Source organism: Macaca fascicularis, chromosome 2, assembly GCF_037993035.2.
Source record: "Macaca fascicularis isolate 582-1 chromosome 2, T2T-MFA8v1.1".
NCBI lineage: Eukaryota > Metazoa > Chordata > Mammalia > Primates > Cercopithecidae > Macaca > Macaca fascicularis.
Window position 1 is genome coordinate 99844921 of NC_088376.1, and position 24333 is coordinate 99869253.

Consider the following 24333-nt stretch of genomic DNA (forward strand, 5'->3'; position numbering starts at 1 on the left):
CTTCTCTTACCTTCCCTTAGAGTCCTAACATAGGATGGTGAGAACCTAACTCCAAAACAGAAGCCTGGGGAGCAACTGGCAGGAGAGGGAGATTTACCATTTGCTTGAAGAAAGATCAGAAGGCAATTCTTCCTTCTTTTCCTCTAAGGAATAAGAGGAAGATTTCTGACCAGAAAACTTGAGTAACTGAGATGGGTTACAATCCAGAGTCGCTTCATCAGAACTTCTCCCAACCTCATGGTGGTTCATCTGGAGGTGGCCCAGGGTGCAGACCTGTCCTGCCTCAAGCATCACTCTCTCAAGGAGAAAGGGGTGTCCTCATCCTCATGTCTAGGATGATTTGTTTGCCTCACACTCTGCTTTCAGAGACCCGGAGTCCTTTTCCTTCAGAGCCTCTCTATTCATCAGTAATGGTATCACAGGCTTTAGCTGATGAAGGTCTATATCTTCCTTGTTTCCACTGTGTCCTCAGCTCCAAAACAGCACCAGGGACCATAGCTGCAACTTCCTGACACCAAAGTCCATACTTCTCTAGAATTCCAAGTCTCAGATGTAGGTGAAAACAGCCTCTTAGAGGATTATAGATGGATATTTTAAAATAAAACAGTGTAAAAGTGTTCCTGTTTCTCCACATCCTCTCCAGCACCTGTTGTTTCCTGACTTTTTAATGATCGCCATTCTAACTGGTGTGAGATGGTATCTCATTGTGGTTTTGATTTGCATTTCTCTGATGGCCAGTGATGATGAGCATTTTTTCATGTGTCTGTTGGCTGTATGCATGTCTTCTTTTGAGAAGTGTCTGTTCATATCCTTTGCCCACTTTTTGATGGGGTTGTTTGTTTTTTTCTTGTAAATTTGTTTGAGTTCTTTGTAGGTTCTGGATATTAGCCCTTTGTCAGATGAGTAGATTGCAAAAATTGTCTCCCATTCTGTAGGTTGCCTGTTCACTCTGATGGTAGTTTCTTTTGCTGTGCAGAAGCTCTTTAGTTTAATTAGATCCCAATTGTCAATTTTGGCTTTTGCTGCCGTTGCTTTTGGTGTTTTAGACATGAAGTCTTTGCCCATGCCTATGTCCTGAATGGTACTACCTAGGTTTTCTTCTAGGATTTTTATGGTATTAGGTCTAACATTTAAGTCTCTAATCCATCTTGAATTAATTTTCATATAAGGAGTAAGGAAAGGATCCAGTTTCAGCTTTCTACTTATGGCTAGCCAATTTTCCCAGCATCATTTATTAAATAGGGAATCCTTTCCCCATTTCTTGTTTCTCTCAGGTTTGTCAAAGATCAGATGGCTGTAGATGTGTGGTATTATTTCTGAGGACTCGGTTCTGTTCCATTGGTCTATATCTCTGTTTTGGTACCAGTACCATGCTGTTTTGGTTACTGTAGCCTTGTAGTATAGTTTGAAGTCAGGTAGCGTGATGCCTCCAGCTTTGTTCTTTTGACTTAGGATTGTCTTGGAGATGTGGGCTCTTTTTTTGGTTCCATATGAACTTTAAAGCAGTTTTTTCCAATTCTGTGAAGAAACTCATTGGTAGCTTGATGGGGATGGCATTGAATCTATAAATAACCTTGGGCAGTATGGCCATTTTCATGATATTGATTCTTCCTATCCATGAGCATGGTATGTTCTTCCATTTGTTTGTGTCCTCTTTTATTTCACTGAGCAGTGGTTTGTAGTTCTCCTTGAAGAGGTCCTTTACATCCCTTGTAAGTTGGATTCCTAGATATTTTATTCTCTTTGAAGTGATTGTGAATGGAAGTTCATTCATGATTTGGCTCTCTGTTTGTCTGTTACTGGTGTATAAGAATGCTTGTGATTTTTGCACATTAATTTTGTATCCTGAGACTTTGCTGAAGTTGCTTATCAGCTTAAGGAGATTTTGGGCTGAGACAGTGGGGTTTTCTGGCAGGATTGTAAACTAGTTCAACCATTATGGAAAACAGTATGGCGATTCCTCAAAGATCTAGAACTAGATGTACCATATGACCCAGCCATCCCATTACTGGGTATATACCCAAAGGATTATAAATCATGCTGCTATAAAGACACATGCACATGTATGTTTATTGCGGCACTATTCACAATAGCAAAGACTTGGAATCAACCCAAATGTCCATCAGTGACAGACTGGATTAAGAAAATGTGGCACATATACACCATGGAATACTATGCAGCCATAAAAAAGGATGAGTTTGTGTCCTTTGTAGGGACATGGATGCAGCTGGAAACCATCATTCTTAGCAAACTATCGCAAGAACAGAAAACCAAACACCACATGTTCTCACTCATAGGTGGGAACTGAACAATGAGATCACCTGGACTCGGGAAGGGGAACATCACACACTGGGACCTATCATGGGGAGGGGGGAGGGGGGAGGGATTGCATTGGGAGTTATACCTGATGTAAATGACGAGTTGATGGGTGCTGACGAGTTGATGGGTGCAGCACACCAACATGGCACAAGTATACATATGTAACAAACCTGCACGTTATGCACATGTACCCTAGAACTTAAAGTATAATAATAATTAAAAATAAATAAATAAATAAATAAGTCACTTGAAAAATAAAAGAAAAGAAAAGAAAAGAAAACAACTAATTTATTTGGGATTACAAAAAAAATGTATTTATTGACCAAACATGATAACATATCAATTACCAAAAAATGCTGTAAAACACCAGAAGTTCACATCCCAGAAATAACCATGATGAGCATAGCATTGTCTCATTTTGACCTTTTTCTCTGCATATATAGATATAGGCCAGGCATTCTCATAGCATCAACTTATTTTTGAATAGTGTGTTAGTTAAATTTCACAGTAACATACTCAACATATTTTCAGGTGAAGTACTTCTAAATTTAAAAGCAATGGGTTCCATTTTTTTAAAGTGTGGGGTCTTGTTCTGTCACCCAGGCTGGAAGGCAGTGGCACAGTCATAGCTCACTACAGCCTCTAACTCCTGGGCTCAAGCCATTTTCCTGCTCAGCCTCCCAAGTAGCTGGGACTACAGGCATGCACCAAGCCTGGCTCCCTTTTTTATTTTTTGTAAACATAGGGTCTCACTATGTTTCTCATACTGGTCCTGAACTCCTGGCCTCCAGCTATCCTCCCACCTCAGCCTCCCAAAGCTGGGATTACAGGCGTGAACCAACACACTTGGCCTGGATTTGATTTATTAATCTGGGAAGAACATATTCCTATTTTTCCCTGAAGACAGTACTGTGAACATCTTTCCATATTGTTCAAAGCACGTTTCCAGCACATCTTAAAGCTGTAGAGTGTCTGCAGTCCACTCATCCAGTCCCCTGATACTGGAATTTAGGTTGCTCCTGGTTTCACACTTCTTTTAACAGCACCACATTAAATATCCTTGGAGCCAAATATTTGCACAAATCTTTCATTATGTCATTAGGATGAAAGCCTAGAAATAGAATCACCATCAAAAGGAATGCGTATTTTAAGCCTTTTTAAAATTTTATTTATTTATTTATTTATTTTGAAATGGAGTTTTGCTCTTGTTGCCCACGCTGGAGTGCAGTGGAATGATCTCAGCTCACTGCAACCTCCGCCCCCCAGGTTCAAGCGAGTCTCCTGCCTCAGCCTCCTGAATAGCTGGGATTACAGGTGCCTGTCACCACGCCCAGCTTTTTTTTTTTTTTTTTTTTTTTTTTTTGTATTTTCAGCAGAGATGGGGTTTTGCCATGTTGGCCAGGCTGGTCTTGAACTCATGACCTCAGGTGATCTTCCCGCCTCAGCCTCCCAAAGTGCTGAGATTACAGGTGTGAGCCACTGCGCCCGGCCTAAGCCTTTTATTACTATTGCAAATTGCCCTCTAGAAAGGTCATGCTGATTCACCCTCCCACAAGCAACGTATCAGAAATGTCTGTTTGCCAATAGTGGATGTTGCCTTTTAAAAACAATCTGCCAATTTGTTGTTTATTTAATCCACATTGCCAGATAGATTCTTAATTCTCCCTTTTCTCCAACTTCAGCTCCTTCCTGCTGAGACAGCCTCTGGTCTGTGGGTGGAGAACAAAGCCTGCTCAGTGTTTGGGATCTGAAAAGACAAGGTTTCTTGCTGATTGAGGGCTTTGGTGCGTGAGTGTGTGTGGGTGTGGGTGTGCGTGTGTGTGTGTGTGTGTGTGAGACTTCCTTCTGCCTTTATATGGGCTCTTAAAATGAGAGGAGCTGTGTCCTGTATGGCTGGGTGTGTGGAACCAGACGGGGCACAGAGCAGGGAGTGTTGTGGCCGAGCCCCACTTCCCCTTGTGGCCTGCATGCCCTCCTTCTGGCCACCCCACCTGGCTCTGCCCCTCAGGGGTGCCCGTCTTCTCTGCACAACCCCTGCCTCCTCCAGCCCGCCACCTGCTTTGCCTTGCTTTTGCTGTGTTTGTTTAAAGAAAGCATGGTTGCAGGAGATGCTGTCATGGGTGGGCAGAACCCTGAGGTCACCCAGCTGTGTGGGATCCACAGAGCCAGGACCTGAGAAGGCACACTCTGCCCTCTGCCACAGACTGGGAGGGAGAGGGCAGTCACGGCCACCAGGGACACACCGTGTGCCCAGACCAGGGCTTGCTGTAACTACCGGGTGGCAAGAAAGCTTTGAGGAGGCTGTTGAATGAGGTCACCTGGGTCAAAACGGCTTTGCTAGTCAACCCAGAGCAGTATCTCATTTCAGCTCACGTTTCTCGAACATTTGCTTTGCCCCAGTCCTTGCTTTGCATGGACTAGGCACTGGGATGTGGCAATAACTGTGCCCTTCCCTGCCCTTGACCACCTTACCACCTAGCATAGACCTGCAGGTGAGTGCTGCACAGTGACTGCTCTGGAAACTGAGAAGATGGCACCATGAGTCCCCCTCCCTTGCCCCCAAGGAGGAGAGAGGATTAAAAGGTCACAGAGAGGCCAGGCGCGGTGGCTCACACCTGTAATCCCAGCACTTTGGGAGGCCGAGGCGGGCGAATCACGAGGTCAGGAGATCGAGACCATCCTGGCTAACACGGTGAAACCCCGTCTCTACTAAAAAATACAAAAAACTAGCCGGGCGAGGTGGCGGGGGCCTGTAGTCCCAGTTACTCGGGAGGCTGAGGCGGGAGAATGGCGGGAACCCGGGAGGCGGAGCTTGCAGTGAGCCGAGATCGCGTCACTGCACTCCAGCCTGGGCGACAGAGCGAGACTCCGTCTCGAAAAAAAATTAAAAAAATAATAAAATTAAATTAAAAAAAGGTCACAGAGAACAGTGTGGTAGATGAGAGCGGCTTTCAGGCTGACAACTGTGGGCAGCAATCCTGACTTTCACACTTGCCTGACATGAGGCCTTAAGGGGGTTGCTTACCTTCTGTGACCCTCAGTTTCTTCCTCTGTAAAAAGGAGACCATCACCTCCAGTTTGGTATGTAGAGGTTATGCAGGGAAAATGTTTAGCACTGTGCTTAGCACACAGAAGCCAGAGGACAGTTCATAAATGAGGTGTCATTCGAGTCTGACCTTGAGTGTGGGTTGAGTTTTCCAGGCAGAGAAGGGTAGATGAAGGTTCCATCCAGAGGGAAGGAAGAGGTGGGAAAATAAACAGGGTTTGTGGGGAGCAGCTTGTAAAGCTTGTCACTGGAGGGCAGTCACTGACCTGCAGCAAGACCGTCTGCCACAGTTGTGAAGGCCACCGCTAACCAGGGCAAAGAGAGAGCATGGGAGGTCTGTGAGCAGAGTGGTAGCATGACCAGATCGTGTGGAGAGAGAGATCTGGGGCTGGGTGCAGTGGCTCATGCCTGTAATCCCAGAGCTCTGGGAGGCCAAGGCCGGAGGATTGCTTGAACCTAAGAATTTGAGGTTAGAGTGAGCTATGATCATACCACTGCACCAGGTGGTAGAGCAAGATCCTGTCTCTAAAAGGAAAGAGAGATCTGGGGACCGTGCGGGGACGAGAGCAGGGCCATTGCCATGGGCCAAGGTAGGACAGGCAGGGTTTGCTGACCAGTTGGACTTGAGAGGTCAGGGAGAAAAAAAGAATAGCTGTATCTCCTTGAGATAAGTTCAGACAAAGGATGGATGCTCTTAATCAGGGTAGGGAAGGCAAGATTCAGATTAGTTTGGGAAGAGGAGGAGCTTGGTGTTGGGCTTTCTGAGTGAGTGCTGCTTAGAGGAGGCTAGGAGACAAGGCTGGGCTTGCCTCACTCCCTGTCGCCCCCGCCCAGCAGAAGGAAGGACAACAGAAGGGAGCCCCTTCTCTCTATTTGGCTACACATCCACATCGTTCTCCTCCTACCGCAGACCAGCTTTCTGTATGTTTCCCTACACACTGTAGGAAGATGGTTGCCTCCAGCCCCTCCAGACTTACATCTCAAGGACTGCTAGCCACAGATGCAAAATGATCAGCCACCTCTGATTCCTGGTCCCACATGTCTGGGGGAGAGGATCTACCCAGCTCGAGTCAAATGTCCACTCCCATCAACTTTGGAAGGGAGGAAGGGAGTTGGCAGGGAGATAATCCACCCGGCCCAGTGTGGGTCACATGTCTCCCATGGAGTCAGGCGGGGAGAAAGATGCAGGATGGTGGTTTAGGGGATACTGGGGAAGAGACTCTCAGAAAAGAAAACAATTAGGCAGGCACCCCAAAGGAGTTCACTCCTGCAGGATGTCATGGTTGTTAGTGCTGCTGCTGCCTGAATTGCAGGCTGTTGTATCATACCAGCGAGCTATGCTGCATAACAAACTGCCCCCAAATTGAGTGGCTTTAAACAACCATTACATCTGACACATTTCTGGGTCAGGGATCCAGGAAGGGTTTGGCTGGGTGATTCTTCTGCCCCATATGACATTGAGTGAGGTCACTTAGTGGCATTTACCTGCTGGCTGAGCTGGTCTTCAGAGTCCAAGACAGCGTCACTCTCATGCCTGGCACCTTGGTAGGGACAGCTGGAAGGCTGAATTCGGTCAAGTCCTTCTCCCTCTCCATGTGGACTCAGGGCCTCTCCATGTGGTTCTTCCAGCAGATAGTCTGACTTTTTATGTGGTGGCTTAGGCCGCAAGAGAGCACAGTGACAGCTGCCAGTTCTTTTAAATGCTAGCCCACAGCTGGCATAGCATCATTTACTTTGTTGGTGAAAGCAGTCATATGCCAGCTCAGGTTCACGGGAGGGGAAATAGACACTGCTTCTCAATGGGAGGAGTGGCAAAGGCTTGGTGGCTATCTTTTATCTGTCGTGTACATAGTGTTCGAAATATGGGCAAAATCTTTATCTTTTTTTTTTTTTTTTTTTTTTTTTTTTTTTTTAACAAGGCAGGGTTTCACTCTGTCACTCAGGCTGGAGTGCAGTAGCGTGATCTCGACTCACTGCAACCTCCACCTCTTGGGTTCAAGAGATTCTCCTACCTCAGTCTCCTGCATAGCTGGGCCTACAGGTGCCTGCCACCACGTCTGGCTAAGTTTTGTATTTTTTGTAGAGATGGGGTTTCGCCATGTTGGCCAGGCTGGTCTCGAACTCCAGGCCTCAAGCAATCCGCCTGCCTCAGCCTCCAAGAGTGCTTGGATTCCAGGTGTGAGCCACCGTGTCTTTTCCTTAAAAGTCACTATGACAAATGAAAATTTGCCTAACTAGAAGTTTTGTTCTATTTTAAAGTAGATGAAACCTCGTCTCTGTCCCATAGTGGCATAGATAAAATCACAATGGAACCCCTTTGGGGAAGAGGAGGCAAATAGAAAATCTTGGTGCAGCATTTATGTCAGAGTGTGCAGTCTGTTCAGGCAATGTTGTAATGTGATAAGGGACTTGGTGGAGGGGATCTCTTTAGGGAAAAATTGTTTCTTTCCTTAAAAGGCTAACTAAGTGATGACTTTATAAGAGGTTAAAAGGGCAATTGAAATGTAGGATTATTTTAAAGACCTACGTATTTCTAGAACTTCAATGACAGACCTCTTGTCAACTCTGATTCCCCTGTCTACAACCTAAGAATGATACGTTATGTATAGTGAATAGTGATTTGGTATTACGTTGACAGTATGGTGCAGTAACCCAAAGACCTGTTGATCGATGGCCTAAACTCCAGCCTCATATTTGACTTATATGGGAGGTCTTAATGTTTCTGGCTTATTGCCATATTCCATGTGTAACTTCCTCCATTCCTTTCAAGGGGAAAGCCACTGAGTGTTACCCAGCTGCCACTGCTGACAGGTTGCCCACTTCACTAAGGGCCTTTGAAGACAGTGGTTGGTGCGGACAGTGTTGAAGTCCTCTTCCCTTTACAGAACTGTGGCTCTTGAATGTCCTTCTAGAGTAGCTCTTGGCATTGCCACCTATGGTCACTTGCTGCTGCCTTGAGCTCCTGAGCCAAAAGTGGTTGTTCCCAAAAGTGTTGCATAAACGTGAATCATGACATGGTACTGAAAGCTGAGCGGAGCAGCTGGCCATGCCACTGCATGCACAGCACCACACAGGCCTGTGGGTCTGCATGCTTTATGCTCGCAAGATGGCCAGTACCTTCACTAGGCTAAGAGTAGTAGGTCCCTACTAGGTGGCAGGCCCTAGGTAAAGGGACAAAGATAGATAAGCAACAGCCCTCACTTAGTCTTTTTCTTTTCTTTTTTCTTTTTTTTTTTTTTTTTTGAGACAGAGTCTCACTCTGTCACCCAGGCTGGAGTGCGGTGATGCGATCTTGGCTCACTGCAACCTCCGCCTCCCAGGTTCAAACAATTCTCCTGCCTCAGCCTCTTGTGTAGCTCGGATTATAGGTGTGCGCCACCATGCCTGGCTAATTTTTGTATTTTTAGTAGAGATGGGGTTTCACCATATTGACCAGGCTAGTCTTGAGCTCCTGGCCTCAAGGGATCCACCCACCTTGACCTCCCAAAGTACTGAGATTACAGGCGTGAGCCACCGTGCCTGACCTCAGCAACAGAGTCCTCACCTAGTCTTGAAGACTTGTAGGAAAATCAGCTTCAGCAAAGCCCTGAAGGTGAGCAGGACTTAGCCTGTGCTACCAACCCCTGGCCCCACCTACACATGCACTGTGATGCTACTGTTTACCTAAAACAGAAAGCCCTTACAGGATCAGCAAGTGCCTTTTTCAGAGCTGAGCTCCAGGCTCCCTGCTGATGCACTCAGCCAGCCCAGCCCCTCATCTGCCTCTGACCCTGCGCAGCTCCCCGGCGGCCTTCGAGAAAGCCCATCCGCTGGCATCTCAGGCATCCTCTCATGCTTGGCGGCAGCAGGCCCTGGCTCTGACACAAAATCCACAATGAGGGCCCCAAGCTAACCAGACAGCTCTTCAAATTCTGAAATGGATCCTAATCAGCTTTCCCAAAGCTGAGATGTTAGCAGACACTGGGAGCCATAATTTAAACTTTATGTGCGAGGATTACAGTAGCCAGCCAAACCACCATGCAGGAAGAAAACTTTGAAATATGAAACGCTTTTAAAGGAAGAAAAGTCCAAATGAGTCCCCTCTCCTTTCCTTCAGCTCCTGACTGGGTTGGAAGATGCCTGGGCCTGGCACCTCTTCAAGACAATCATAAAGGCCTGTTTAGGAGGAGAAAGTTACATTGTTCAGAGGTGCAGGAGGGATAACAACTTTATGTGTGACTTGCACCTTTAAGAAATACCTTCAGCTTATATAAGCCAGCCTGGTTTCTGTGGAAAGAATGAAGATGATGGGGTGTTTCAAAGAAAGACACCCCCCTTCCCTTATTTAGGACTCCAAGCTCTTCCCTCCCTGTCTTTCTCTCTGCCTCCCTCACACCCTCCTCCCCTCCCCAGCTCTGTCCTTGTTTGTTTGCAGTTTGCCAAAACATACAGGCCACCACTCAGTGAAAGAGAGAGACCCACATCCTCCCTCACTGCTGTCTGCCAAAGACCCTCTCTCTCCCATTTGACCCTTTTGCAAACCGAGATGACTTGGAGCAAAGGGAAGTGAGACTGCTTTGCCAGCCCTATGGCCCTCTCTTCCCAGGAGGCCCAGGACCTACTTGCTCAAGTGGCAAAGAGGCAGGCTGCAGAATGTGTTTGCCAGCCCTCTGAAAAGGGCTGCTTCGAACCCCGTGTCAGCTGGGGCTGTTCCAAGAGCCTGCTGCTTTAGGACTGGCTTTGGGCTCATGGTTTTTATTTGAGAGTATTACTTCTGACCTAAGGCAGAAACACTTAGAAAACCAATCTGTGAAATGTCTCAGAGAATGCGTCAGGTCTGGCAACCCCTCCAGAGGCCACTGGGTTATCACCTTCCCTGCAAACTGGGCTGGGAGGGCGTCCTCGCTTCTCTTCCAAAGAAAAAGAAAATGCACAGACACATGCCTATGTGCTTGCACCACACCCCCTTCACACTGCCTCAATTAGAACCATGTGCCAATGACATTCAGTGGGGGCTTGTTTATGCTTGGGAGTAAATATTGGGCTGATGTTGCACTGTCGACATCTCAAGACAGAGACATGCTATGTAAATAGTCAAGTAACTGAAGAGAACTATAAACATGAAGTCTTGAGTTAGTCCAAAAAAGGAATTTGTCCCAGGTCCTCAGAATCACTGTCTAGGAAGCAGCCCAAAGGCTGGGGAGCGGGTAGGATCCCCCAAGAGACCAGATGCCATGGCACCGTCCAACTGGCCCCTTTCACCCTGGAGGGGACTGGGGACGAAGAGGCTGCTGCTGCAGGGTGGACACCCCAGAACTCGGTCAGGCCTCATGCCTCACGCAGCGCCCATCTAAGTAGGGCTGTTCGGGGCAATCTGTTGTTTCCCTAGGAGTTTTCCGGCTGCTTTTGAATACATGGTTATATCAGAAAATTGTGTTTGTCTGTTAGGAGGGTTCAGGGAGCTGCTCTTTGGAGCTGCAGGACCAGCAGACACAAAAACCAGAAAGCACACTGCTCCTTCGACCTCCAGCCAAGCAAAGCTTGGCTTGAGTCACCTCCTCTAGGGTTTCTATGTTTCTTCTGCTACAAACAGAACAGTTAACAGAGCCCCTTGCCCCTCAAATGGTGAAGCAAGTACTGGAAGTTTCCAGAAAAAAATGCAGAAAAACATTGACTCCGTTGGCTTGGAAGTGAGTGTGGGGCTGCTGGGCGTCCAGCTTAGCCCATCATTAATCATTTCCCAGCACCCTCCGGGTGGGCTCAGCTGGCAACAAAAACAGAGATCTGCCCAGTGCTTCTCAAAGCTTTCCCCAAGGCACCCATGCATGCTCACATGAGCAGGTGTGTATGTCTGAAGGAGGCCCACTTAACCTTGGGACGTGCTAATTTCCCGAGTATAGGGGGACTTTGGGTCCTGGCAATAATGGAATAGGTAGGACTGGCTATGAAGTACTATAGCAGGCTGAAGGGCTCGTGCATTTCCTGGCACGTGTATGAAGAGTTACAGATTTAGACCATGTATCTCTTAAGCAAAGGAACTACAGGTGCTCCTTGACTTATAATATTTTAAGTCAGAAATGCATTTAATACCCCAATAAACCCATCATAAGGTCAAAAAACTGTTAAGTCGAGGTGTGGTAATTTGGGGATCATTTGTACTTGTTAGATCATCAAATTCAGAGTCACTATCTTTAGTTTAGTATTATCTTTATCTTTAGTCTTTAGTTTTTATATTTTATCTTTAGCCATTATCTTTAGTTGAAGTCATTATCTTTTTTTTTTTTTTTTTTTTTTGAGACGGAGTCTCGCTCTGTCACCCAGGCTGGAGTGCAGTGGCCGGATCTCAACTCACTGCAAGCTCCGCCTCCCGGGTTCACGCCATTCTCCTGCCTCAGCCTCCTGAGTAGCTGGGACTATAGGCGCCCGCCACCTCGCCCGGCTAGTTTTTTGTATTTTTTTAGTAGAGACGGGGTTTCACCGTGTTAGCCAGGATGGTCTCGATCTCCTGACCTCGTGATCCGCCCGTCTCAGCCTCCCAAAGTGCTGGGATTACAGGCATGAGCCACCGCGCCCGGCGAAGTCATTATCTTTACTCAAGGGGATGACAAAAACCTTGCTAAATTTCGTTTTTCACTTCCTCATTCCTAATTGACATTCTATTAGAAAATGTTAGCTGGGAAGACCTGTTCTTTATTTACTGACTTGCATTTATTGAGGACTGCTGGGAATAATACTGTGCCTCTAGGGCATTTAGAAGATGACATACTTTTTTCTGGTTCTTGCAAATTACTTTCGGTGACTACTTCTTATGGGTTGCTTATTTTGAGTTTTTATTTTTAGAGAACGAATATTTTTTCCGTTCTTGATGAGCTAATCAGGCAGTCGCTATGTTACATGAGTTAAGAGTCCTCGACTTACTTCCCAAGTCCCTAGTCCTGACACTTACAAGACATCTGATCGAGAGCTACGTGTTCAACTTCATCAAGCCTTTGCCTACTTTCCTCATCGGTAAAATTGACCTTAAAATCCGATAGTTCGAAAGACTATAAAAGTTAGATAAGTGAACATAACTGCATGTGTTTTATGAATTCCAAGACCTCATAATCATTTAAAATATTATTAAATTCTGTTTTATTTGTTTCTTTCAAAAATTAACAAAGTTTTAAAAATTGAAAATTGAATTTTCAAAAAATTTCTCAAAAATCTTTGAGAAAAATTGAGACGGGACAAAGCCTTGTTCCCCCTTAGTGTAAGTCCTGAGTACCGAGCTATGTGGCCCACAGGCTAGAGCCCTGAATTCACTTGGGGGAAAACAGAAAAAAGCTGTCATGATGTTTCAGGGTTGGAAGAGGTCTGAGAATCCCATTGATCTCTTAGGCAGAGACGAAGACACTATGACTCAAAGCCAGAAAATGACCTTCCCAGGCCGGGCGCGGTGGCTCACACCTGTAATCCCAGCACTTTGGGAGGCTGAGGCAGGTGGATCACCTGAGGTCAGGAGCTCGAGACCAGCCTGGCCAACGTGGTGAAACCCGTCTCTACTAAAATACAAAAATTAGCTGAGTGTGGTGGTGCAGGCCTGTAATTCCAGCTACTTGGGAGGCTGATGCAGGAGAATTACTTGAACCTCAGAGGTGGAGATAGCAGTGAGCCAAGATCGCACCACTGCACTCCAGCCTGGGGACAGAGGGAGATTCTGTAACCCCCCCCCCCCGAAAAAAAGAAACAATATTAGTTTGGCAGAGCCATCACTAGACTATAGGGCACATTTGTACAAACTGTAATAGTAAATAGCACCCCTTTCTAAAGACTCTTTACTTCCATCTGTCAGAAAAAATTCAGAAAACCCTGATTTTATGAGAACAAGACACTCTACTGCCATCTGTTGGAAAACAGTTATAGTAAACTTATACGTCTGATATCTGTGATGTGAGTGGTATCCATCTCCCAGCCCCTTAAATGCAGTGTAGCACCTGCACTACTGTACCCACAGCTCCCTAGCCATGAGAGTGCATTATGTTTTAAGAAATGGTCTTCGGACTCTTAAAAAAAGGAAGGCATACATCAATGGTAACTCTGACCTCCCATCCAAGAAATTATGCATGGGCTGTGTTGGGAACAGGACTGGAGACCCTGCAGTGTTAGAGTGGGGCATAGAGCTTGCAAGGCTGTTTCAGTCATGGGTGGGTGGAGGTGATTTTCAGGCCTGATGCTGACACCACTCCACTGAGAGAAAGAAGCTTGCTTCTGGGTGCCTGCAAGAGATGCCTTCACCTTGTTGTTAGCAAGAACGGCATACATAAAAACTTGAGCACATGAAAGCCACATGTAAGAGTGAGTTCAGGTGCTCTAAATCCTTTCCAGATTGTTTACACACTGTCTATATCAAATCCTTACACTAGCATAGTTATGAGAAAGTGAGCCAGCTTTTGCTCTTAGAGATGAACAAGAAAAGTCTGGTTCAGGCCGGGCACAGTGGCTCATGCCTGTAATCCCAGCGCTTTGGGAGGCCGAGGTGGGCGAATCACTTGATGGCAGGAGTTTGAGACCAGCCTGGCCAACAAGATGAAACCCTGTCTCTACTAAAAATACAAAAATTAGCTGGGCAGGGTGATACCCACCTGCAGTCCCAGCTACTCGACAGGCTGAGGCAGGAGAATCACTTGAACCTGGGAGGCAGAGGTTGCAGTGAGCTGAGATGGCACCATTGCACTCCAGCCTGGGCGACAGAGTGAGACTCTGTCTCAAAAAAAAAAAAAAAAAAAGTGAAAAGTCCAGTTCAGCAAGACACCCTGACTGATGCTAAATCTAGAGCCCTATCAGCTGTCTGTCTGATTCATTAAGTCAGCAAAAAAAAAATAATGAGTCTTTACCAGTTAACTTATGCTTCATGAAAAACCACCCCAGTATTCAGCGGCTTAAAAGCAATATCTGGCCAGGCGCAGTGGCTCAAGCCTGTAATCCCAGCACTTTGGGAGGCCGAGACGGGCGGATCACGAGGTCAGGAGATTGAGACCATCCTGGCGAACATGGTGAAACCCCATCTCTACTAAAAATACAAAAAACTAGCCGGGCGAGGTGGCGGGCGCCTATAGTCCCAGCTACTCAGGAGGCTGAGGCAGGAGAATGGCGTAAACCCGGGAGGCGGAGCTTGCAGTGAGCTGAGATCCAGCCACTACACTCCAGCCTGGGCGACAGAGCGAGACTCCGTCTCAAAAAAAAAAAAAAAAAAAAAAGCAATATCCATCTATGCGGGTCACAATTCTGTGGGTTGGCAATTTGGACTGAGCTCAATGGGGCAGTTGGAGCTCAGCAGGACTTACATGTGCCTCTGCAGGCAGCTGGGAGTTGGCTAGTCTGGGAGGGCTTCAAAAAAAACTGGTCTCTTAGCAGGCTAGACATAGGCATTTGTATGGAAGCAGGGCAGGGTTCTAAGAAAGTAATTGGAAGTGTGCAAGGCCCCTTAGGGACTAAGTGTGTAACAGATACAGCATCTCCTCCATATCATCAATTGTCAAAGCTAGTCTCAGCAGAGAATCAAGGCTGGAATAATAGACTCCACCTCATGATGGGAAGAGCTGGAGAGTCACATGGTAAAGGGTGTGGAGGCATCCTTTGCAATTTAGCACTGGTACCAAGGACAGGTGAGATGCTGAGTGCTGGGGATTGAAAGCACAAAGCCTGCCTTCAAGGAGCCCTAACACAAATGCAGGATATAATAAGGGGACAGAATTTTTCTGCTTGATATACAAAAAACTAGCCAGGCAAGGTGGCGGGTGCCTGTAGTCCCAGCTACTCAGGAGGCTGAGGCAGGAGAATGGTGTAAACCCAGGAGGCGGAGTTTGCAGTGAGCTGATATCTGGCCACTGCACTCCAGCCTGGGTGACAGAGCGAGACTCCGTCTCAAAACAAAAAAAAAGAAAAAAAGATTCTGCTTAATAGTGCCATGGTAGGGAAATGAGACTTCTCTGGAATTACAACTGAGTGACCTGGGACTATTGACACACTGCAACATCAGCAGCCAAAGGTATGTACTAGAGAATCTTATTTCCCTGTTACGTCCAGCCACAGTTTCATGATTACATTCTCCTTCACGGCATGTGACCAGCCACATCTGGTCATGTTTTCTTGGCCAACCACATCTTTATCACAAAAGAATGACATTTCAGGCAGTAGCTTCTTAGATTTCCATTCCATCTTGGTCCGTTTTTCTGACCTTCTGTGGGTGTGCTGTGGGGATGACGACTATGACTTTTTCTTAATTATCCAGAAAATTCTAGCCGAGCAACTTTTCCACATCTCTTGCAGAGAGAAGGTGGAAGAGGTTTTAGGAGAGAAAAGTATATGTGTGGGGGCGTCAGAACGTGGCATTCTGATGAATGTGGTCTTATGCTGGGAAGAAACCTCCAGGGCTGAAATCACCGGGAACTCAATGTCTGTTTACAAAACTGGCCTCAGAGCACAAGACTCTTGCCAGTTGTTCTAAGAAAGCTTCTGTTCTTTCCCAGTCATTCAAACTGCACCACCTTATCAGCTCTACTCACAGTGAATGCTTAGGATCTCCTTGACAACGTGGGTGAAGATACCCGGTGGCTCCCTTGACGGTTCTCGTCTTTGGCTTAGACAGTAAGCCCCCTTTAGGGAGGCAGAAAGATGGTGGCAACAGACAGTTCCTGAGCTCCACCTGCCTTCCCTTCCTGGGGGAGCTTGTGACCATCAGGGTGGCTGTGATGCTTCCCTAGATGTTTGGCTCATAGTGAAGAAGCCTGAGGACAAGTACACAGACAACAAAGACATTTGATGTGTCCGTGACAGCTGGGTTTGCTTCATGATTTGTGTAGGACACATCTTGTGTGTGTGTGCACTGTTGGCAGCAGACTGCAGAGAGAGTCTTGAGGGTTTTCAAATATGACTTGGGAATTGCAGGCTGTTGATACCATGGTACCACAAACCTGCAGTGTGGCAGGCCCACCAGCACCAGGTCAAGTGTGTGTGTTTGTTTCATTTCTTCTATTCAAGGGGATTGAAACAATGATTTGAGGGCAAGTCATTTATTTGGAAGGTGATCTCAGGAAAAACTGTTGGAGAAGGAAGCCAATAAAAGATGTGTCATCAAGCTGGTTACCTCTGCAGGCAAGCTCCATGGGGAAACTGGTAGAACATGCACCTCAGGGTTATTCCACCCAAGGAGAGAGGGAGCTGGGGTATTTATACACCCAATACAGTCAGCCATGTTTAAGGCGAGATGCAGAGAAGAATGTCTGACCTCATAAACAGAGCCCACTAATGTTAGTGAGCCGAGGACGAGAGATGCCGAGTCTCTGAGAGCATGGGAGGAAAGGTAAGCTTTGGGCTACAAACATTGCTTAACTGTTCGGTGGTGATGACTATGAGAAAAATTAGAAACTTGTCTTACCATATGTGAAGAGTTGTAAGACCTAATGCAACATCAAAGGGCAGAGTCTTTTCAGAACTAAGCTAGAGGAAATTGCCATCCTGGGTCAGGATGAAACGCCTGTTCTAGGTGAGAATGTGCTGCTGACTGTGGTGCACAGACAGCACAGATTCCACCGGTTTGAGAGAAAGATGTAAATGACAGCAAGGTAGAATGCAGACCTGCAGATGCTTTAAACAGCCTCTCATGTGAGAGCAGTATTTATTAAATTATTCCACAGATGGCTAAGATCTCTCAAGATACTAGGTTTATCAAAAGCCAAATAAGCTTGGGAAATGTCAGGTCCCTGGTTTTTTCCCCACCAGAATTAATGGTAATGGATCCTTTACTTTCCACTGTACATTAAGACTCTCTCTAAAAGAAAAAAAAAAAAGCCACATTTCTCAAACTTATTTGACCATGAAATCTTTTTTTTTTTTTTTTTTTTTTTTTTTTTTTTTTTTTGAGATGGAGTCTCACTCTGTCGTCCAGGCTGGAGTGCAGTGGTGGCACGATCTCGGCTCACTGCAACCTCCACCTCCCAGGCTCAAGCAATTCTCATGCCTCAGCCTCCTAAGTAGCTGGGATTACAGGCACACACCACCATGCCCAGCTAATTTTTGTATTTTTAGTAGAGATGGAGTTTCACCATGTTGGCCAGGCTGCTCTCAAACTCCTGACCTCAAGTGATCTGCCTGTCGCAGCCTCCCAAAGTGCTGGGATTACAGGTGTGAGCCACTGCGCCCAGCCACGAAACCTTTTTTTACTCCCAAACACTTTTGAACAGCTCTCAGTAACTAGTATTCCCCAGCACACAGTCTGGAAAACACTACACCAGATGCATTTTACAAGGAACAAACAGCTTACCTAATGTCACCTGCAGGAAGTCCGTGCATTTTGAAAAATGTCTCCACAGGATGTTTTTCTTGCCAGTGTTTTCTCGAATCTGAGGGGTCCTCCAGGCCTCCCCAGCCCTGTGAGTACAGGTCACACCTACCCAGGGACAGGCTGCCTTGGGGTCACAGTGGCTGATTCTTCAGTACTTCTAACTCAGCTTCTCCTCTTTCTTTCTGCCTTTCAGATGGGCTTCTTTCGCCGAAGGTACAAAGAAATTATCGAAGCTGAGAAGAACCGGAAAGAGAATGAAGACAGTTGGGACTGGGTCCAGAAAAACCAGTGAGCTGCCACACCAGTCACATGACCTGATCACTAGCCTGTCATCCTTGATCTTTGTATCTTCCATATTTGGAAGAAAAAAATCTTCTCCAGATTTTTCGGAGGCCCCACTGATGCTGTTCTCTTCTTCATTCTATCAAGCCCAGGTGCCAGCCTGAGGCAGCCACTTCGGCCAGGTCACACGACCGGGGCCAGCACCACTTCCTTTAAAGATGAACTCTGAACTTTGGAGAGTGAGCTTCAGAGCCGAGCAATATTTATGGATGCAACATGCATGGTCAACCCTCAGGGGAAAACTGTTACCTAAAGTATTTTTTATAAATATAAGCCTTTTATACTGATTATGTCTTTATATTTGTATCGATGTTTTATTATTTCTATTAAATAGTTATATAATTCACTCAAGCACTGATATCTGGCCTAAAATCTTGGAAGTACGTATCCACGAATACAAATTTTAAAGGATGAAAATCTTACTGTACTTTGGAACTTGCTGTTTAAAAAGACTTACAGATGAAATAAGTTGAAGAAACCTCACATAATGAATCCACCAGGCTGGCAGTGGTGCATATAAACTGTGGATGTGGCAAGACCCCTAAGAACATTTCACATCTTTATTGCCTCGATGAAGTGTGGAGTCACGTGCTAACGTGTGCTAAAGAACTGTAAGTGTCTTTTCATATGTACTTTTCATTGGAAGATTCCCAACAAGAATTTGGATGGAAAACCTGATCCCTAGCAAGAAATCTGCTCTGTATCACCTTTATATAGCAGACGTGTCACCCTCCTTCTACACAGATGATGGATGAAAGCTTGGAGCAATGCCATGTGGTCATCTGGTAAACCTCAGAATGGTGTCTCATCCTGGACATCCTACATCAGAGTTCACACACCACAAGGACTAAATCATTGTCCCCTAAGCAAAGAATTGGGTCTGAACGCTGTGAGGGATTGCCTTTTTTTGGTCATTTTCGTTGAGAGATCTTCATTTCCCCTACCACCCTGGCTGTCCCAGCTAGTGGTGATTGCAGATTCCATCCCAGAGAGGACCATTTAACCATTTTTTTAAAAATGTCTTAGGTTGGGTTTCCAAGAAGCAGTCCCTGAAACAAGGATTTGTGTGCAAGTAAGTTATTAAGGAAGTATTCCCAGGGGGATACCAGTAAGGGAGTGGGGGAAGCAGGACAAGGAAGGAGAGAAAGCCAGGCAAAGGTTTATCATTTCAGGAAGAGCTCCATGGACTTTAGCCTCAGCCTGATCAGGGGAACTCCGGAGGGAAAGTTAGGCCTCAGAGGTGTCCCAAGCTGAATCAAGGGGCTGGCTGTACCCAGAGGAGGTGTAAACGTTCTGTTCTCGATTCCTACTGGCATAATGGCTCCCGTAGCTCAGGGCAGTCCGCTAAAGGAAGACCACAGGTGCATCCTCAGCCTAGGGAAACACAGGTAAATGATGCAAAAGAAATGACGCAAAGGGATCTGAGCAGAGCACGGCCCCTCCCCACCCCCTGCATGTGTGAGAGCTGAGTTATGGCCTTCAGTATCCAAGCTCTCTGTTTGACAGTAGATATATTGTCAGATGCACTGTGCTGCCTAGTTTTGAGTGCAGTGTGATTTTCTGAAAGGGCAGTAAGGTGATGGATGTAGCATGCTCAGCACTGACCTGGCCCAGAGTGATCACACAGTAACTGTTAGCAACTATGGCTGCTGTTCCTGCTGATGGATAACCATCTAATAAGACAGGAAACATGGGGCTAAGAGCAGGGTCTAACAGAGTCTGAATGGCTTATGACAGCCTGCCAAAGTGCCAGCTACATACACATGGCATCCAGTGGGGATGAAACAATCTATAAAACCAAGGATCTCTCTTATAGCACCTTCTTTAACTGGAAGCTAACATGTTGGGAGTCTGTGAACATTGTCAAAAGGACACCAAACTCAACTTCTGGGAAGACAGATTTTTAATACACATACTTGGCTAATACTCACAAACATATCTAAAGTTTTGGCAAAATTATGAGGGTGATGGGTGGGTACTAACCTGGCATGGAGCAGGTGTGTCTTTCGGTCTCTTCTTATTATGCAGTTGACTCTGCTGCAGGGAGGTTACAAATGTAACCTCATGCTTCTCTTCCTGGTGAACATGGGAATAGACCAAAAAAACCAAGGGTCAATGGCATGAACCAAGCTGATCCTAGAAATCAGGGATGTTGCATCCAACTGTGGGATGAAGGCACAGAGGTAGCTACAGGCAGCAGGATGAGGCAAAGAAACCAACTCTCGCTGAGAGTTCACTTATGAGTTTTATCAAAAGCAATAAGAAAAGCAGTCTTGAGTGGGTTTTAGTCACTGATTAACAGCCATTTCTGAGGCCCCTGCTGTGTGTCAGGCACTGCGCAAGGTGCTGGAGGTTCCCCAGAGAACACTTCAGGGACATTTTGCCTCAGGGTGGCAAAATGCAATGGTGTATGAGACGTGGACTTTTTGAATGGGATGCCATTTGCAGCTTTCCTTTGATGGACTCTTGTTCATAATGCCATGTTTTCTTTAATGAAGCATTTAGGATTCTTAGGTGATATTCCTGGAACAGCACCATCAACAGCTTTGGCCACATGCACTTAGAGCACCTAAGTTGTCTCCTGCCAGGGGTGTAGGTGTGTTGGTGACAGTGTAGAAGGGTGACTCACAGGCCCATGTTCTGCCCGCCAGCAAAGCCCCGCTTGAGAAGGGCAGACTCCTGTGGGCAGTCTCAGAGCCAGGACCTATTTGCTTCTGCTTGATTCTGCATGGGTGGACCCACATGAGGAGCTGTATACCCAGGAGGTCACTAAGACTTTATAAAGGCAGGTTTTAAGAAAACCAGCCTTGGCGTCACCTTGAGCAGATACTGAAAGCCTCCCCAGGAAACTGGGGAAGGATGATGCCTCTGCTGGTCTGATCATGCTTAGTAGCAGGTGGGGCTACAGGGACTGGGGAGTTAACCATTTTGCGCAGTGATAGAGAAGTTAAGCATATCATTAGCGCTCTCTCAATTTGGGCAGTTCACAAGCTCCTTCCCAGCTCAGAAGCCCTCTCTATGCTCTCAGGGGAAGCAGATGGGGTGGATTGCTGTGTCTGTTACCCCTCCAGAATATTATTTGAAAATTCTACAGTATGTTCTACTTTCACCCCTTCCTGCTTCCATGGGTTCACTGTGGAATCCTATAAGATATTCTCCTGAGCAGTATTATTTCAGTTTCCTTCAGCTTTTAGTTGAGTCTTCAATGTGGTTTTAACCAACTGTTCAGAGAACTGAAATGCTTTTTAAATATGACAAAGGACCTTTGTAAAAATTGGGTAAAACGGTGCCCCTTTTTTAAAACAAGTTTTGCTTATGCTCAATGTACATAGGACCCAGGAGAGTTTGGAACATCCCCCACGTGAGCTGTAGAGCTGTCACAAAGAAAAGGCCGTGAAGTTTAGAAACAAGGGGACACTAGCAGGAGGGGCAGGGTCCACTGGCTTAGTGGCAACTGACAGGCATCCACTCCAAATCACTCGGCCCTGAGGTTTCCTCAGGCAGTTCTTCAGGAAACCTCTGTCAGCATCGTGGGTACTCAGAGGTATGGGAGACTTTGTAGAAGATCCAATAGGAAGTCCTCCTTCACCAAATCATGTCGCTACTGCCCTTGAGCCAAACGCAATGAGGTTTAAAACAAAAACCCAACAGCACTCCTGGGAATGTCCTGTTTTCCATGCGGAAGCAGAGCAGATCCCCAAACGATCCGCGTGCTGTATGCTACCTGTGGAACCCTAGCATGGTGGCTTTTTGAAAGGTTATGACTTATTTTGGGGTAAGGCATTATGGCCAGGTGCTTGCAGTTGTGTCTGGGTTACGTGTGAAACGTACATCTGGTGAACTGTATACTTGGCTCAAACGTCTCAAAATTTAGAGGTGCTGGAAAGGATTGTCACTTGGAACCTTTAGTAGACAAAAGGCAGAAAGTGAGCATCATTTCAGAAATGCTTTAGTATGCACACTTTTAGTTGATATTTTGATATGTATAGAGTAACCATACACACAGTGGAGAATATTTTCTGAAACACAGAATGGCGGAAGGGAGAACACAGAGCCAATAGGGCCAAAATGAAACTTCTGGGATGTCTTCTGAATTTTCAGCACATGGGGGGAATAAGTGAACAAATTGCCCAACATGGTGCAATGCTTTATAGCACAATGATCTAGGTTTCAGACTGTGTTAAGGTTTTTTATGTTGATGTTGTTGTTTTAATTCTAATGTGCACGGTGTGACTGGCAGAGTGAGTTTAAAAGCTTTACGAGTGATTAATTGCATGGCAGGCACACACGCTATCTGCACTTCCAGAACTTTACTGATGCATCCATGTACATTTCCACTGAGGAATTTTGGTGGGTGGGGGGAGGGTGTACTGCCTCACAATGTCACATGTATTAAAGTCTAAGCAATCACTTCTGATTCACTTGCACTGTTTGGGAAATGTCAGGTTTACAAAAACATACATGTTTGGAATAAAAAATGGCTGCAAATGATTCAGGAGTTCAGTCTGTAATTTATTTGCTAATAAGAACTTTTTAAAGTGTTGAAGCTAGGGTTTCAATGTATTACAACATGAGCGTTAAAAAGAACATCGAGGTCATCTAATTCACACGAAGAGCCCAGCTGATGTGGCTGAACTGTCCGAAGTCCTTGGCCTCCACACCAGAGGTACCACCTTCTCTCTGTATCACCCTGACTCCCCTGGCCCAGGGCTACACCTACGTTCTTGATCTTGAGATAAATGTGCCCAAATTAAATGGCATGAATTCCTTATTATCAGTACACTTGGGGGTAGTTTGGAGCCATTGGTCTGGCTGCTCTGGCCACACAATTGTGTGAGAAGGAAGTAGGGGAGAATCACTTTTTAGAGAGGTTAGATTTGAGTGGATGGCCAGGCACCCACGTGGGCGTATCCAGGAGGCACTTCCAAAGTTAGAAATATGGACCCCTGGTACAGGTGAGCGTGAGAGACTTACTAAGCATTTTTCCAGAAGCATTTTGATAACATTCTTACACATTTACAAATATTGTATTCTCTTAGGTTTTCACTCTCCATCTGTCTATTAATAGTTATGTTCTTGTTCATATTCCACATGCTGTTCATTTATGTGTTTTTTTTTCCCTAGACAAGACTGTTAACAGACAGGGGTCCCGATCCAGACACCAAGAGCAAGTTCTTGGATCTTGGGCAATCAAGAATTCTAGGCTAGTCCGTAAACTGAAAGCAAGTTTATTAAGAAAGTAAAGGAATAAAAGAATGGCTATTCCATAGACAAAACAGGACCAGGGTTGCTGGTTGCCCATTTTTATTGTTACTTCTTGATTATATGCCAAATGAGGGGTGGATTATGAATGAGTTTTCAGGGAAAGGAGTGGACAATTCCCGGAACTGAGGGTTCCTCCCCTTTCTAGACCATATAGAGTAACTTCCTGACATTACCATGGCATCTGCAGACTGTCACGATACTGGTGGGAGTGTCTTTTAACATGATAATGCATTCTAATTAGCATATAATGAGCAGTGAGGGGAACCAGAAGTTACTCTTTTAGCCATGTTGGTTTTGGTGGGTTTTGGCTGGCTGCTTTTTTTTTTTTTTTTTTTATACTTTAAGTTCTAGGGTAGGTACACGTGCACAACGTGCAGGTTTGTTACATGTGTATACATGTGCCATGTTGGTGTGCTGCACCCATTAACTCATCATTTACATTAGGTATATCTGCTAATGCTATCCCTCCCCTTTTCCCCCCTCCCCACAATAGGCCCCGGTGTGTGACGTTCCCGTTCCTGTGTCCAAGTGATCTCATTGTTCAATTCCCACCTATGAGTGAGAACATGCGGTGTTTGGTTTTCTGTTCTTGCGATAGTTTGCTGAGAATGATGGTTTCCAGCTGCATCCATGTCCCTACAAAGGACACGAACTCATCCTTTTTTATGGCTGCATAGTATTCCATGGTGTATATTTGCCGCATTTTCTTAATCCAGTCTATCACTGATGGACATTTGGGTTGATTCCAAGTCTTTACTATTGTGAATAGTGCCACAATAAACATACGGGTGCATGTGTCTTTATAGCAGCGTGATTTATAATCCTTTGGGTATACACCCACTAATGGAATGGCTGGGTCAAATGGTATTTCTAGTTCTAGATCCTTGAGAAATCGCCATACTGTTTTCCATAATGGTTGAACTAGTTTACAGTCCCACCAACGGTGTAAAAGTGTTCCTATTTCTCCACATCCTCTCCAGCACCCGTTGTTTCCTGATTTTTTAAGGATTTTGGCTGACTTCTTTATAACAGCCTGTTTTATCAACAAGGTCTTTATGAC

The 24333-nt window shown here is 45.8% G+C and overlaps 1 protein-coding gene and 1 long non-coding RNA gene across 4 annotated transcripts in view; one reads left to right on the plus strand and one right to left on the minus strand.

Moving 5' to 3' along the window:
- Positions 1 to 20090, minus strand: part of LOC135969692 (uncharacterized) — a 35868-nt gene extending 15778 nt beyond the window's left edge. Inside the window, exons 1-2 of the long non-coding RNA XR_010585075.1 lie at positions 19992 to 20090; positions 17646 to 17899 (exon numbers count right to left, since the gene is read on the minus strand). This is a non-coding gene — a long non-coding RNA (uncharacterized lncRNA). The remainder of the gene's footprint in view (positions 1 to 17645; positions 17900 to 19991) is intronic.
- Positions 1 to 22496, plus strand: part of ITGA9 (integrin subunit alpha 9) — a 385385-nt gene extending 362889 nt beyond the window's left edge. For all 3 annotated transcript variants that reach the window (XM_005546647.5, XM_074031685.1, XM_045386478.3), the window contains one exon: positions 17860 to 22496. In XM_005546647.5, the coding sequence (XP_005546704.2) occupies positions 17860 to 17958 (99 nt within the window). In that variant the 3' untranslated portion in view covers positions 17959 to 22496. The remainder of the gene's footprint in view (positions 1 to 17859) is intronic.
- Positions 22497 to 24333: the final 1837 nt, after the last annotated feature.